At 35.3% G+C, this 17,620-nt stretch overlaps 1 protein-coding gene across 1 annotated transcript in view; it reads left to right on the top strand.

The window, feature by feature from the left end:
- Positions 1–17,620, top strand: part of HIF1A (hypoxia inducible factor 1 subunit alpha) — a 42,466-nt gene that overhangs the window by 18,731 nt on the left and 6,115 nt on the right. Inside the window, exons 2-10 of the mRNA XM_043556306.1 lie at positions 1,817–2,007; positions 2,607–2,752; positions 2,835–2,919; positions 6,404–6,516; positions 7,131–7,333; positions 11,777–11,883; positions 13,015–13,162; positions 15,144–15,364; positions 16,260–16,546. Coding sequence (XP_043412241.1) covers positions 1,817–2,007; positions 2,607–2,752; positions 2,835–2,919; positions 6,404–6,516; positions 7,131–7,333; positions 11,777–11,883; positions 13,015–13,162; positions 15,144–15,364; positions 16,260–16,546 — 1,501 coding nt within the window. The remainder of the gene's footprint in view (positions 1–1,816; positions 2,008–2,606; positions 2,753–2,834; positions 2,920–6,403; positions 6,517–7,130; positions 7,334–11,776; positions 11,884–13,014; positions 13,163–15,143; positions 15,365–16,259; positions 16,547–17,620) is intronic.

Below are 17,620 nucleotides of genomic sequence, written 5' to 3' on the forward strand. Positions count from 1 at the left end.
TCCCCTCTGAATTGGCTCGTGAGTTCGAGCCCCGTGTTGGGCTGCACATTTGACAGTGTGGAGCCTGCTTGGGATTCTCTCTCTTCCTGTCTCTCTGTCCCCCCCCCAAAATAAATAAACTTAAAAATATTATATGTCATTAAGAAAATCTTGATTCACATAGATCACTAGTTATAAATAGTAATAGTTTTTAATAGCTTACCTTAAATCTCAAAATACTCAAGTAAAATTGATCTAGATGCTTGAGTTGAAAAATTTGTATCAAAGTTCAGTTACTAACAACAGCAAATATACACATTCCTTATTAATGTATAAAAGTCAGATACACAAACAAATTTAAGTGTTAAAACTAGATTATCACTGTTGCACAATACAACTGTTACTCAACATAATGGGAGCATGTGCTGAGAACCCTGCCTGTTTTTTTGAGAGTGTTGCTTCTATGATTGAACCTTGCAGTTTTGCAGATCATTTGGAGGGAGGAGAGATTTGAGGTAGATACAATTATGTGCTTCATTCATAGGATGTAAGGAGGATTAAGTGATAGAATGCTGACAAAGTCCTTAGCATAGTGCTAAGTGCTTAATAAATGGTAACAGCCGTTTTCACCATTTAATAAATAATTGACTTAACAGAATTAGGTTGAAAGTCATAGGAGCATGCTGAGTATTTGAGGTAGAAGCAGCATTCTTCCTTAAGATAAAACACTGGAAGAGCAAACAGACTTTGGAGTGAAAAAAACACCTTGTGTTCAAATCCCGTCTGCTAATGGCTGTTTTTAGCCTACTGTATAACCTCATCTGTAAAAAGGGATAATATTTACCCTATTTACAAATTTTGAGAGAACTAGGCACCTGGTACGGGGTAACATTTGGCACATAGTAGGTTTTAATAAACAACAGCTCTTAAAGAAGCTAAGGACAGAACCAGGGTTAGCCTTGTTTACCTCCTCCAGCTGGGTCAGGAGGAATAGATGTTTCTACACAGTCAAGCAAAGGAAGGTGAATGTCTCTGCTTAGGAAAATCTTTCTGACTTTATTCTTGGAAAAGTTCCCTAAAGATATATCCTTGTTTTGACACCTTTGTTAATGTTTATTAACTTTTTTCTTTCAATTCTTAGTATTGTGTCACATCTTTTTTTTTTTTCTTCTATACTCCTGCCTTTATTTGGTACTTGTGCCAGTAAAGAAAAGGGGCTGCTAAAGAGGCTGCTAAGGGAATAAGCAACCTGAAAATGGTAACTTATTATAGCTGCTAATATAGATTTCTTTAGCTTATAGTCAGTATTGCTCATGTGGTAGGGTAGAAGAAGTTGGGAAAATATCAGAGTCCAAAGAAGCAAGTCAAAAATCAGTTTGTAGCTGTAACTGTTCTGCCAGCTTAACAACTCCTGTTTTCAAGTTAATATGTACAGCTTTAGTTTCTTTAGACTTAATGGTGCTTTCTTTATGTTGAAACTACTTCTGAATGGCTATGAGGGTGCACATACACAGGCTACTTTTAAGACTTTGGCTAAAACAAAATATCCTCTCTAATTTGATATGCCAGGAAGGAAATACCTGTTTCAGACAGGTTTAAAGCTCCATCTTGGACTTCTTTGTTAGAGTTCCCTATGTCTTCAGTAATCCAGAAATTTGTGTATCTGTCTCCTACATTCTTACTTTACACATTCATGTAGTAGACCAATCTCTATATAATTACATGGCATCTTCACATTGTTTTATGGAAAGCAGAAAAATGTAAAATTAGTTTTATCCAAGCAAAGGCAAGCTAACTTATATAAATTTTCTTTTTCTGTCCTTCTTTTGCTCAATAGGATAAGTTCTGAACGTCGAAAAGAAAAGTCTAGAGATGCAGCGAGATCTCGGCGAAGTAAAGAGTCTGAAGTTTTCTATGAACTTGCTCATCAATTGCCACTTCCCCATAATGTGAGCTCGCATCTCGATAAGGCTTCTGTTATGAGGCTCACCATCAGCTATTTGCGTGTGAGGAAACTTCTGGATGCTGGTGAGTTGTTTTACAGGGGTGTAATGAGCCTAAAAATAAGAAATTAGAAGTAATTAGAAGGTGGTCATACTCCCTGTCCTTTAATGTAATTTTTATTACCTGCTTTTAAAGCTTCAGTAAGGAATTTTTAAGATACTGGCCTTTTCCCCCTCTTTCTCTTTTGCCCCACCTTGCTACCAGTCTTCCTTTTAATAACATGACCCTTCTTTTCAATGGTTTGCTTGCCATGTTACTTTAAAAATAATCAGGGGCGCCTGGGTGGCTCAGTCGGTTGAGCAGCCGACTTTGGCTCAGGTCACGATCTCGCGGTCCGTGAGTTCGAGCCCCGCGTCGGGCTCTGTGCTGACAGCTCAGAGCCTGGAGCCTGTTTCAGATTCTGTGTCTCCCTCTCTCTCTCTGACCCTCCCCCGTTCATGCTCTGTCTCTCTCTGTCTCAAAAATAAATAAACATTAAAAAATAATAATAATAATTAAAAGCAACTGGCAAGTCTAATTTTAGTTTTTACATAAAGTATCTGGGGAAAACTGTATACAACTACCTAAATATTGCTATCATTTAAGTATAACTTTTATTTTCCTTTTCTTGTGTCCTTTTTTAGGTGATTTAGATATTGAAGATGAAATGAAGGCACAGATGAATTGCTTTTATTTGAAAGCCTTGGATGGTTTTGTTATGGTTCTCACAGATGATGGTGACATGATCTACATTTCTGATAATGTGAACAAGTACATGGGATTAACTCAGGTAAAATACCCACATATTAAGAGCACTTCTAATTTTTTTTTGATTTTATGATACAGATCTAATTTTTTTAATGCTTTTACAGTTTGAACTAACTGGACACAGTGTGTTTGATTTTACTCATCCATGTGACCATGAAGAAATGAGAGAAATGCTTACACATAGAAATGGTAAGAAGAAAAGTCTGTTGTTTGATTTAATCTTGGCAGGTGGTTTTACCTAATAAAATACTGTTACTAATTTAAAAATTCTGCTATTGTACTAACCTAAGGCTCAAAACATCATTTCATGTTTAATAAAATGTTATTGTGTTCTTTGTTAAATCTTTGTTACTCTATTTTTTAGAAATTTCATAAAAACACCTTAATATTTAAAGCTCACTGAATTCCATAAATAATTATATAGATAATAATACTACATAAAATGAAAAAGTCAAAACCCAAAGAGGTCAGTTTATCACATACAACTTTTAGGCAAGGGGAAGTCATAATAAATAATAAGATTTTAGATAGTTGTTATACTCGAGGTACCAGTTTATGTTCAAGCTTTCTCAAGGACCAGGGTAAAGAAAAGAGAAAGTTCACCAGATTTTTTAAAAGCCTAATTGTTTATTTGACTTCAGGGTGTTCACAGTAGTTTGAGACTATGTAGTAAGATCATAAAGTATTATATTATTGAATGCCCCCACATTAGCAGCAAAAAAAAGACCCACTAAGACCTCTTAACTCTCAGGCTTGAGGGTTTTCTTTTTCTTTTATTTTTTTTAATGTCTATGTATTTTGAGAGAGATAGAGCATGAGCTGGGGAGGGGCAGAGAGAGAGACGGAGAGGGAGAATTCCAAGCAGGCTTCATGCTGTCAGTGCAGAGCCCAATGAGGGGCTTGATCTCACGAACCCTGAGATCATGGCATGAGCCAAAATCAAGACTCAGATACTTAACTGACTGAGCCACCATATGCCCCTAGGATTGAATTGTTCAAAATAAGTCTTCAAAGATTTTTGGAAAATACCTGTTGAATTATAAAAGCTTAATAATTAGTCTCTCCACCTGTACCTTCTTAAGGCACAAAGTATACTGATAATTTATAGTCACCACAATGAAAATTTGTCTTTATGCTCTGTAGCTGTCCTTTGCAGCTCTCTAATTTAAGTGTATAAGTTTGTTTGCTTCTGTATTAAACAACCTCAAGTTCATAGCACTTTTTGAATATTTTTTATGTTTTTTTAATCTCCTTTCATTTATGATAATAGTTAACCTCTATTGAGAGATTACTCTGTGCCAGAACACTGTTCTCTGCATATTATATGCTTTAATGCCTTTTTTCTTCACAACACCCTGTGAAGTTACTATTTCTATTTTACTGAGGAAACTAAGGCACAGAATTATTTGGAAACTTACCCAAGATTACTTGGTTAGTAAATGGCACAGTATAGGTTAAACTCAGGTAGTTGGGCTCATTAGTACTTTGGAGATCTTTCATGTTCAACAACTCTCAGTACTTTCTGTGGCTACTTTTGACCCTTTCAGTAGGAGCCTTCTCCTGTTTTTTTTAATTTAATACTTGGTGTTCACTATGAACTTGGGAAAACAAATATGATTTTTAGAATTCTGTATAAAGGAAGAGTAAATACACTTCACACAGGGACCTAAGTGGGCTGTCAATTAGTTTAGTATAGGACTTCTAGTGTTTAGACTTTGAAGTTTAGACACTGAAGTTTGGATGCTCAGTTCTTCCCTTGGGCTATGAATGGATGGATATGAGGAAATTTTGTTTTGATTGGGCAATGATGCTAATGCTTTATTCTAAATCAAATATATTCCACATAATATAGTTTAAATGTATGTTTTTGAACAAATGTTTTTTTTTTTTAAACAAATGGCTTTTTAAAGCACATGAACTTTTTGAAAATCATTCCTAATGTAATGAATGTTTGATGTTTTGTTGGGAAACAGATACGCACTTTTCACTTTTAGAAAAAGGGTTTGCTGCAGTGCGTCACATATTAATGTTATGCTAAGAACCAGTGGTGTGTTTATACAACATAGTTCTATTACTTTTTTCATTTAAATTCTAAAATGATGACTTAGAGTTCACTAAATTATTATAAAATATGATTTATTTTTAGAGGTCTGAAAATTTAGTTCTTTTAAAATGTTTTTTTTTTTTCCATTAGGAAAATGATAGTACCTTGGTTTTTAAATTAATCTTCCTGTCCCAATTCAAAGGCTTTGGGTTTCCAAAGGTCAGTACAATTCAAGCTTAGATTACGAAGGACTAAAAATCCTCAAAGAATTTACAAGTAGATCTCTGTTGGCATCACAACCACAACACAGCTCTGTACCACCACTGAGACCAGTGTGGTTCTTGTGGCATCTTTTTAAAATCCATTCCCAAACACTGTGAGGGAGGGCAAATTGAATCCTGATTTGACTAAACCCAAATAACTTATATCAGCACCAAGACTGCCCCTTTGCCTAATTCCACTAGCATGGAATTAGAACTCTTCTAGAAGAGTCCGGCGTTTCTACCTAAGTAAGCCTAAATTTAAACTATCTTATTTCTTTTCTACTTGACACTTTTTTTCAATATACTAGCCTTAAAATCTCCAGATCCTTTTTTTTTTATTTCCCTCCTCCCCACTTATTTCTATCAGTTTTCAAGTTTTTTCTAGTTCTTTATATGTCATTTGTCACCCTTCTTTTCACTTCTTTTTACTCTTCAGCCTGATTACCATCATTGTATTTTAATTCTAATACATCATATATATTGCTTCTAGATTAATGTACCGTAAGATCCTGACTGTGCTTCCCATCTCAGAATTTTTTAGAAGCTCCATGTTGTATATTTAAAGCTGAACTCCTAATTAGGGCATCCAAGGCCCTCCAGTTACAGCCCTAATCTTCCCTTTCTAACCATCTCATTACGCTTCTGCAAGTACTTTATATTGCAGCAACCTGATCTATCTACTAGCATCTATCTATTCCCCAAACATGTGTTCTTTTTCCCCACCTCTGTGCTTTTCGTTATTTTCCTTTTCACCATGTTTTAGTTATATAAGGTTTGGAATGGGAATAAATAGACCTAAATTTATTTCACTCTAATTTTGCTTTGAAAAGTCATTCAATATTTTGGTTTTTTCCTCTAATAACAAAGTAGAAATAACGTCATGCCTGCTTTACAGGAAGATTTAAGGAAACGTCAGATATATAAAAATGTTACCTGCTTTGAAAAGAAAGTTGATATTTTAAAAGTTCTGTAAATACATGGAGTGTTTATTATAAATTGAGCTAACACATTTAGCAAAGGTTGGAGTTCACTGAAGTTCTTTTTTGGGGGGGTGTGCTTATTACACGGATACAGCAATTAAACGGGTACACTTAATAAGGCAGATTCCTACATTTGTATTTCTTTGTAATTTTGCCAGCTTTACTGGCTTCAGTGTGAAATGGTTAACTGTTATTTGCAATCAGGGAATCACTGGAATTGTGAACCCCAGTTACTGATTCGAGCATATTAATCCCTTGGATGTATTTGAGTATGAATCACTGTTTATGCTGAGACTTTTAATTGAATAGTACCTAGGTGCTACTCATACTAAAACAAATTTAAATATTTAATTATGTTTTTAAATTTTATTTCCTGCTTTTATTAGGCCTTGTGAAGAAGGGTAAAGAGCAGAATACACAGCGAAGCTTTTTTCTCAGAATGAAGTGTACCCTAACTAGCCGAGGGAGAACCATGAACATAAAGTCAGCAACATGGAAAGTAAGTAAAAATGATTTCTAAGTGGTGATGCACTTGGTTTATAGATAAAATTCATACATCTTAACACTGCTAATATTTAAGATAGCATTAGAATTGTGAGGGGAAATGTACAGTTGTTCATTGGCATTTGCAGATTTACCATCCCAAATTGTAGTAATTTGCCATTTTGAGGCATGAACTTATGTGAATTGTGATACTGGTATACCAATCTAACTTAATCAGCTGGTTTTTCCAACCCACCCAGTGTTTGAATCTTGATAGAAATTAATTTTCTATTCATTTTTGTTTCATTTCTTTGTTCGGTGTTGAAATAATCATCAAAGCAAGAAATAATAAAAATAATAAATAAAACTGCCACTATGACTGAATGAATGAAAAATCAGCCCAGATTTGTATGAAGAGAGTATTTTAAAGAGTAATTTATGGTGCCTGAGTCTTGAGTGGTGTCACAGGGGAAACATTTATTGATTTCAAAGATAGGGTTAATCCATGAATGACAGTAAATTTTATCAAAGCTTACTTGCCATGTCACACTTCAGCTATTTATCTCTGTGGTTTTTTTTAACTAGCATTTTATATTTTTTAAAGAATTGCTTTGTTTTCTTTGTACACAGGTACTTCACTGCACAGGCCATATTCATGTCTACGATACCAATAGTAACCAATCTCAGTGTGGGTATAAGAAACCACCCATGACGTGCTTGGTGCTGATTTGTGAACCCATTCCTCATCCATCAAATATTGAAATTCCTTTAGATAGCAAGACTTTTCTGAGTCGTCATAGTCTGGATATGAAATTTTCTTATTGTGATGAAAGGTAAATGATATACAAACTATAACATGAAAGTTTTAATTAGTCCATAGCAAAGACATATAATGCATAATTTGAGGAAGAATAGGTTACTTTTGGTTATGGACAAGAAAGTGTTTGATCATCTCACCCTACATATTGCCCATGATTTCTATTGCCATTTCCCTTTACGTTCATAACTATTTTTAATTGCCAATTTGATATTTTTATTTGGATATTTTTCTATATTAATAAAATATTTCTGTAACTGAACTGTACTACTATTGCCCCAAAACATCAACCTCAGAAATTGCTTTTCCTTTTATAATGCCTAGCATGGTTAGTATATCACTATAGGCCTACGACTCCTACAAATATTTGGAAGTCATCCTTAACTTTTCTTTTACCTTCATTATGTATACCCAGTCGGTCTCTAAATCTTACAGATTTACTGTCTAAATACATTTCTTGATCCATTTGTTCCATTCCACCCTTGCTTTCCTGCCACTGAATTCTTCAGCTCATTACCTTTGGCTTAAATTGTTGCCATAATCTCCTAAACTGTCTCTTTGCCCACAGATTTTTGCCCTCTAGTCTCTCATCCAGGATCCCAAAAAGTGGACTTCCTAATGTGAAAATCAGATCTTTACACAGAAAAAACTCTGGTTTATAAAAATATTAGAGGAGGGCAGGAGATTTTTATCAAAAGAAAAATGTGCATTTTGGAAAGCTGAAAGAAAAATAGACCTTGACAATAAAACCCACTTTGCTTAGCATGGCCAACAAAGATATTTATGATCTGGCCTCTGCCCACTTGTCTAAATTAATAAGGAAGAGAGGGTGTGATCCCCCCCCCCCCCCAACACCCTACAGCTAGAGAGCACCATGTGCTCATTTGCTGTCTTAGCGCCTTTACATATATTTTCCCATTCTGCAGTGAGGTTTTCTTCAACTCCTAACACATATTTACCTTTCAGGAGCCATCTAGATACTCCTTTGGGAAGCCTTCCTTGTTCCTTCAGGACACTATACTATTCTTGTGCATATGTCTGTCATAACATTTCTTCTACTCTTGTAATTATTTACTTGTCTCACTTTTTACTATAAGACTATAACATCATAGCTGAAGGCATAGATTATGTAGCCAGACTACTAAATCCTGATTCTGTTGCCTATATCCAAGTGATCTTGGGCCCATTAGTTCTTTTTGAGCATCAGTTTCTTCATCTTTTGTAACACCTACCTAATGTGGGGTCATCTTAAAGATTGTATGAGGGAACCAATTTTAAGCACTTAGTCATAATATAAAGTAGGTAGAAATCCCCACCATAGTGGACAAGGAAATGTGACAGATCTCTGGCTTTAGAATCACATAATCCTGGATTCAGTCCTGGCTTGCAGCTCTGATACTACAGTGTGGTCTTTCTTGGTATTAAAACTTAACTCTTTCAGGGGCGCCTGGGTGGCTCAGTCAGTTAAGTGGCCGACTTTGGCTCAGGTCATGATTTCACGGTCCGTGAGTTCGAGCCCCGCATCGGGCTCTGTGCTGACAGCTCAGAGCCTGGAGCCTGTTTCAGATTCTGTGTCTCCCTCTCTCTGACCCTCCCCTGTTCATGCTCTGTCTCTGTCTCAAAAATAAATAAACATTAAAAAAAAAATTTTTTTTTTTTAAAAACTTAACTCTTTCAAATTTTACTATCCTTACAATAAGGGTAATATTTCAAAAGGTTGTTGTCAGAATTGAAGGAGTTTGTTGAGTGCCTTGTACACGTAATAAATGCTTCACCACTGGTGACAAGCATTTTATGGTGTTTATTGCCATTAATCATGTGAATATATGATAGAACAGAGATACCCATCCCTTTTTGAGGAATTATTTTTTATCTTTTGAACTCAGTAGCAAGGTATAGAGATAGGCTGGGGAGAATGGAAAGTAGTGGAACTAGAATGAGAATTGAGGAAGGGAGTGACATTTCTCTCAGGTCCTATCAGAAAACTGGCAAAATGATCATGACAGAGGAGTAAAGACTGCCAACTTAGAGATCAGCCAAGTGAGGTTTTAAGTTTGACCGGCAGATTGTTATTTTCTGGTTAGAGCTCTTTACAGAAACTTCTCACATCTAAAACCCCTAATAACTGAGATCTAGAAAAATTTTTGCCCAATTTTGAGAAAATCTAACCTACCCAAAACTTACGGCATTCAAAATATCTCACAAATGCTTATTATTTACTGTACTAATTTCTGCTTATAGTTAATCCGCACATTTATTTGAGCATCTACAATGTTCATGGCAAAGTAGAAACGAAGAGTAACAGTTCTTGGTCTCAGGACACTTACAATGAATGAATAATACGCTGCATTGTTGCTTTAGATCACAGGTTTCCTAGTCCATTAAAAACACATTATGATCAAATTTCCTGGATCACTCTCCTTTTTGGTACAGAATATAAGCTATATAATTCTCTAAAGTTAAATAAAATTGACTTTCTAGGAAAGCATTCTGTTTATATTTTAACATCTTGCATCCCTTAATGATAGATGGACCTCAACTCTGAGAAGCACTGATTGACATCTAATTAAATCAGAGCTTCTTAACATGATAATAAAAGGCCCCCATTAATCTGCTTACATCTCTAGCTTCCTCTCTTCTCACCTGCCCCCACTAACCACATGAAAGTCTTTCTCATTTATACACTGTCAAGCATTGTCTTCTCTCTGTCTTTGCTTCTGGTATATCTTCTTCCTGAAATGTTTTTGCTGCTCACCCAACCATTTCTTCTCATTGATAAGGGTGGTTCCTCTGATTCCTGCAAGAGATTACCATCATTACACTTACCACATTATTTCATTAGTAGTATGGTAAGTGTTCCAGAAGATTAGCTACACGTTGAGTTTTGACCTTGCATTTTCACACCTAGAACAATGCCAGGCATACTTAGCATATAAAGATTTATTTTTTTGTTAAGTTTACTTATTTATTTATTTTGAGAGACAGAGTACAAACAGGGGAGGGGTAGACAGAGAGAGACAGACTCCAAAGCATTCTTCGTGCTGTCAGTGTAGAGCCCGATGTGGGGTTTGAACTCATGAACCGTGAGATCATGACCTGACCTGACTGGAATCAAGAGTCTGATGCTTCAACCCACTGAGCCACAGAGGTGCTCCAGGCATATAAAGATTTAAATAATGGAAGTTTTTTTAATCCCACGGGAATTTTGTTTAAAAGTAACCAATATAAGATGAATTAAAGTTATTTTTAAAGCATAATTTAAAGAAATAGGACCATTTTTAAAAAATACTAGTTTCCTTTGTAATGCTGCCACCTAGTGCAGATGTGTTTAGAGATACCTCTTTGTAAAGAAGTCTGGATTTTAGCTTTGGTTTAGTTTTTGTTTTTTGTGTTTTTTTACAAACCTCTCTATTTATAATTATTTTGGAATAAACTGTATGGCAGATCTTGCCTTAAAGTGTGACAACACAGACTCTTACTTTTATACATTTATACATTTTACTTTTATACATTTCTTAGAAGGATATCTTTCTTGTGTGTTTTTTGTAGTTGTTTTTTTTTTTTTTTTTTGGACACAGTACACTAAGTAACTTTTGCTTACAACTCAGGAAGTCCTGAGAAATTGAAAAGTTTAACTCAGGTTTTGCTCCTAGAAAAAAGAGAGCAAAGTGTGGTGTTAAGAAGACAGCTTTCTCTTTCACATGAAATGGGTTCCGTTTCTGACTGGTTACACAGAGTAGTAAGATCTAATCTATGTCCTAAAAGAACTTTCAGGAAACCAAAAGGGGTTTAGACTAGATTACTTTCTAGTCCATTTTCAGTTTGATATCATTGTTTCATCTAAAATGAATTCCTATAATTTTATATTATTTAAAAAACTAAGTTACAAGAGCATCTTCTAAAACAAACATAATGTGTATCTCTTTACTTCCATTTAGTGTAGATATTCTTTGGTTGGTGATATAAAATTGTGTAGTAGATGTTGACTGAAGGCTTGCCTAAGGGCACTGTTAAATAATCTGGTTTGTACACACTCAATACAAAAAGAATCTGGTTTTATGGTTAACTAATGTTATGGATTTAATCTTATATTTCAAGTTAAATGTCAGTGATTACCATTACAACTTTTACCATTTTATTTAGCAGTACTTTCTATCTACTTATGAATCCCCTTATTACCAAAAGTAAGTACAGTAAAACATGATGACAATATGTAATGAGTTTGGGTGAAAGGGATAAATGGGTTAAGTAGCAGGATGTGAATCCAGAGGATTTAGAGAACATGCATGGTGCCGTATTTAGTAACTGTAGAGTTACCAAAAGTGAGATGTAAACTTCTTCTTAGCAAAGAAGGATGCTCTTTAGTTTTGAAAATTCACTTGTCCATGAGATTAATTCATATCAGTTACTTTAAAGAAGCAAAATTTCTCTTTCTCTTCTTACATTTTTTACTTAACAGAATTACTGAATTGATGGGATACGAGCCAGAGGAACTTTTGGGCCGCTCGATATATGAATATTACCACGCTTTGGACTCTGACCATCTGACCAAAACTCATCATGACAGTAAGTACAATGGAAAAACTATATAGATTTTCTGATTATGTAATTTGCAATCTCCTTACTGTTTGGCCATATATCTAACTTTTTGGTTAAAATTAATCAGTCTTCCTAGACTAAATATCTTAATGGAACTCTTCATAAGGGATGTCAACCATTAAATCTATGTTTTGTATTTGTTGTAACTGATACTAAAGTAGAATCATTTAATAATATATAAAACTAACCTGGCATTTTTAATACAAAGACTAAAAAATGTCATGGAATATTATAGCATCATTTTCAGAATTCACATTGAAGTATTTAGATCAGTTGTTAGCACATGGAAGGCACTTAGAAAATAATTATTGAGTGACTTAGTGAATGTGAAGGCAATCAATGTCATGTACAAGTGGTAACAAGTACACTTGACATAAGATAAATACTCGTGAATGTTATTTGAAGATCCCATAGTAAGACTTTCGAATCTCACTTGCTTATTTAATCTGTACCTAAACATGACTTCCCAATGTGATCGGGGATACCTGAATGTCACTGAGTTAGAATGATTAGCCTTGAACTACAAAATGAGCCCAAGTCAGCAGTCAGGACCCCAAGACTCAAGATAATGTCATCATTACTTTTTATCTGGTACTTGCTCCCAAATTAGCAATTGATTAAGTTTGCCTAAATTGCCAAGATTTCAGCATGATACCAGTTGAGATTCAAATATGCGAGCACAGCTATTTGAAGCATTGCTAATTCTCTGGAAACCTCAGTAGAAACGTAAGGAAATGTAGCAGTGCTACTTGCTCAAATGTGCTCTGTAGAATCAAGATTATTCATTGTCTAGTCGTTTTGATACTTTCAACATATAAGTCATTAAAGGAATTAGTCACTGCTGTCCCTCATTCCTGGCTTTCATTTTATTTAAAGTGAAGATTGGCAGGAAAGGAGTTTATTTTAGGGGTTAGAAGAATGAACTGTGTATATTTTTGGCTATGCTGGGGCTTTTTCTCTGTCACTTTAAACAATTATAACTGATTCTATTAAAATAAACATCTCTTTTCTAAAATAATCAACATTCAGCATCCATTTATTTGATTGAAAATTAGAAGTTATTTTCTCTGCATGACTGTTTTTCCTTTTCACTCCTAGTGTTTACTAAAGGCCAAGTCACCACAGGACAGTACAGGATGCTTGCCAAAAGAGGTGGATATGTCTGGGTTGAAACTCAAGCGACCGTCATATATAACACTAAGAACTCTCAACCACAGTGCATTGTATGTGTAAATTACGTTGTGAGGTAAGCCTGAAAAGTAAATATTTTGGGGGAGGAAGTAATAACCTTTTTGGATATTTTGTTCTTTTATATAAAGGGAGATAAGATTATAAAATGTTAACTGAATTTTATTTTCACATTTCCACCTAATTACGGTTTTCAGTACTTAGACCTGAGTGTCCAGGCGTGCTATTCTGCAATGATTGTACTATTACCGGTACCCATCTATTCACATTCTTTTCACTCCCATTTTTAAAAAGACGTTAAAAAAATACCATATCTCCTATTGGGTTAGTTTGCTCTAGTCCTATTTCTGTCAGCATATACTATCTCAAATAGCTATGTTATTTTTGTAGGAAGAACCCTGGCCTTGGAATAGGTAGCTTTGTGTCATAGCTCTTTCACTTATTAGCTGCATGACCTTGGGAAGTTCTTATTACTTTGAATTTCACCCATATAGGAGAGATGATATTTATCTCCTCAATATTCTGAGGATATTTAATCCTCAGAAATGAGGATTAAATGAAATTCTATGTGAGATTACCATAAAAGGCTGTATAATATAGTGCATGGCTCTTGTGTATTCAAGAACTCTTCTTTTAGTTGACTGGCTTGTGAATATTATGGATATCATAAACTGGCCTTCCATTTGATCTGCTTCAGCAGACTCCCTTCTAGTCCATCTTCCACATTACCACCATGCTGAGTTTTCTTGCATGGATATCTGAGCATCTCCTTTTCCTTAGAATTGTTTTAAAGATGCTTTATCACCCCCGAGATAAACCCTTGCTTAACTTACATAGCATCATTTCTTGTCATTTTCTATATTCTTCATGCTTTCGTTGATTCCACCTACCCTCTTTCTAAAATCTGTGACTACCTCTCTTGGTAAGACTTTGGTCACTTGTTTTAATTTTTGCCACTTCTGACACCATCCTTTAATGTTTTTTGGGTTTTTTTTTTTAAATTTTTAATTTTAGAGTGTGCAACTGGGGGAGAGGGGCAGAGGGAGAGAGAGAATCTTAAGCAGACTCCACACTCAGTGCAGAGGCTGACTCAGGGCAGAATCCTATGACCCTCGGATCATGACCTGAGCTGAAATCAAGAGTTGGACGCTTAACTGACTGAGCCACCCAGGCGCCCATCCTTTAATGTTTTAATATTAGTGTCAAAGAGTTCTTTTGTGACTTTCCCATTAAGTTACCCACTTGGAATGTCCTTCTTTTGCCCCTTTCCCATCTGCCTAACAAACCCTACTTGAGCTGAAGTTTCAGCTTGTTGGCTGTGAAGCACACCTTCTCTATTTTAGCAATTACCATTTTGTATTTTAATTGTTTGCACATCTACATTGCACTTCTGAGGACAAGGGTTAGGTATTTTAAACTTTGTATCCTTGGTTTATTTCACTTAGTAAACACCTAAATGTTTGTGATTAAAGAAACAATAAAAACTTCTATTTAAGCCAAACACATGGATCTGTTGTTCATCATCCCTCTTCCACTCTATCCTGTAGGTGTTATCACCGTATCATTTTCTTACCACCAAGGAAAATATGGCACCTGCGTTAGGCCTTGGTCATTTATCTACGTCTTTATATTCTAGGGCCATCCTTAGGTCATGCCTCATACATCAGTCCCAAAGAGATCTTCTTTGCCAGTTTCATTACATGTGAATCCTCACAAAAATTGTTTAGATGTGTTGGTGCTCTTCATGTACTTGACTATTCCATTTCTTTGTCACCATCACTCTTCCCAAAGGGATAGCTGAAGTTTCTTAATTTAGTCAGATATTTAAACTATCTTATAACTATGAATTTTTATAGGTCTTTATTTCATATTGGCATTTTAAACCCTGAATGTGAGCAAGTATGCATAAACTATTAGGTTAAAGCATCTTAAAATGTTCCTTTTCATAAAGCAGTATTTTAAGAGAAAAGGTTGTTTCAGAGACCCCCTGCATTGTGTCAGTGCTCAGTTAAGAATTACTAATCTCTCTTTTTTGACAGTGGTATTATTCAGCACGACTTGATTTTCTCCCTTCAACAAACAGAATGTGTCCTCAAACCAGTTGAATCTTCAGATATGAAAATGACTCAGCTGTTCACCAAAGTTGAATCAGAAGACACAAGTAGTCTGTTTGATAAACTTAAGAAGGAACCTGATGCTTTAACTTTGCTGGCCCCAGCTGCTGGAGACACAATCATATCTTTAGATTTCGGCAGCAATGGTGGGTCTTTAGTTATTCTGTTGATTGCCTAAACTATGTCTATTGCTGTAAGCCCATTTTAACTGAATTTGGACATTTTTTGTTGGTAATCATTTGGATGTTGTAGTCTTATATAATTTGTTTTTCAAAGTCTTCAAAGTATTTGCTTAAATATTTTTGCCTCTGTAATTTCTCAGCATTCCTGCTTCTGTCATATGATTGGAAATTGTGCTTCAAAGGGTGCTTAGGTATTTCTTCTTCCCACTTTAATGTTTCTCAACCACCCTGCTATTTGTGTATTTCCCATTGCCCTATTTTCTCCACAATTGAGCAGATTTCTATTGCAATAGGCATAGTTCACTAAAGGATAAATCACCAGTCATACCATAATATCAGACATTGAAAATGAAAACTGTAATTTCAAAGTTAGTTAAATTTTAATGAATAAAAGGTGTGAAAGGGTTGGAATTGCAGAGTTGGTTATTTTTTTTTTTAATATTTATTTTGAGGGAGAGAGCACGTGTAAGTGGGGGAGGGGCAGAGAGAAAGAGAGTGAGAACTCCAAGCAGGCTCTGCACTGTCCACAGGGAGCCCACCCAACTCAGGCTCAGTGCCACAGAACTGTGAGGTCATGACCTGAGCCACAATCAAGAGTTGGAAGCTTAACCAGCTAAGCCACCCGGGTGCCCTTGCGGGGGGTTTTATGCTATAAATATAATAGGAGCTGTCAATAGTAGATTGGAAAGATAATTCAGATTTAGAGTTGTACCATAAGATCTGTAAACTTTCTGATGAAGGAAAATTTAGCAACATTTTTGTTTGAGTGAATTAGACGTGTTGTAAAAGGGGGCTTGCATTTCTGTATATGTTAAAATATAGCTGTTCTTTAAATTGACTAATAATTTTTTACCTATAGACACAGAAACTGATGACCAGCAACTTGAGGAAGTTCCATTGTATAATGATGTAATGCTTCCCTCATCCAATGAAAAATTACAGAACATAAATTTGGCAATGTCTCCATTACCTGCTTCTGAAACTCCAAAGCCACTTCGAAGTAGTGCTGACCCTGCACTCAATCAAGAAGTTGTACTAAAATTAGAGCCAAATCCAGAGTCACTGGAACTTTCTTTTACTATGCCCCAGATTCAAGATCAGCCAGCTAGTCCTTCTGATGGAAGCACTAGGCAGAGTTCACCTGAGGTAGGTGTCATAATAAAAGAAGAGCATAACTTTCATATTTTAATGTTCAGGAATGTATTTATAAAATGAGTACCAAAAAAGTTTTGAATTTAGTCATTGATAGAGAATAATGTCTGTGCCTGTAATAGCTCCAAGCCCATACATACTACTCATTGTGTTGGAGAATTGTCAAGTAGCAAAAACCTTACTTTAGCAAAGCTTAAAAAGGGAAAGGACCATAAGCTAATTGCTGAATTTTGTCCAATTTCCATTACTTGAAATTCTGGGTAAATTTAACATGAAAATACCAAGTCTTACACAGCAAATACTTGGTAACTATTTTTTATTCAAGTTCTGTCTTGATAATAGTTTTTCTATAAACACAAAGAAAATAGTCTTTAAGGGCTAGGCTGAGGTCAAGCCTAACGATGTCACATGGGGCTCTATTTCTAAATCTAGAATGATTCAATTTTGATTCAGTAGAGCTTCCTATATCTAAAGATAGCTCAGGAGTAGCACAACTCAGACTTGAATATTCCGACTTGGTGAGGCACAAATAAGCCTTAATAAATGGTGAATAAGTTTACATTAAATATTTATCAATTCAAACTGGCAGGCTAAGAGGAGATTTGACATTTCATAGCCTTTGGGAAAATATACTCTGTGCTTTGGTGGCTCACCTTCCCCAGCATAAAAATCTATTGATTCATTTTGTTTTTTATCAGACAAAGGTAAATCTAACAAAAATGTTAAAATAAGGGAAGCAAAAGTTTATGCTTAAATTATATAGCTTTGGTTTTCTGGTTATAATCCTTGCTCAGAACTCCCAAAATCATACTACATATGTTAAGGTGAATGCAAGTAAAACAACTTAAGTCTCTACCCCTACTTCATCCCAGGGTAGATGTGAGATTTTTAGGTAGATCACCACAGTAGCATGGCCTCTCGGTACAAAGGTAGAGTCCAGTGAATAGTAAGTATATCTAATTATTGGCCAATTAGGTACCATGTGGGCGTTGAATTATTAAATGAATTCTCCTAGAAGCAGATTAATACCTTTCAGTCCGAATTTCATAAATGATGTTACACAGAAAT

This window comes from Prionailurus bengalensis, chromosome B3, assembly GCF_016509475.1.
Source record: "Prionailurus bengalensis isolate Pbe53 chromosome B3, Fcat_Pben_1.1_paternal_pri, whole genome shotgun sequence".
In the NCBI taxonomy this organism is placed as follows: domain Eukaryota; kingdom Metazoa; phylum Chordata; class Mammalia; order Carnivora; family Felidae; genus Prionailurus; species Prionailurus bengalensis.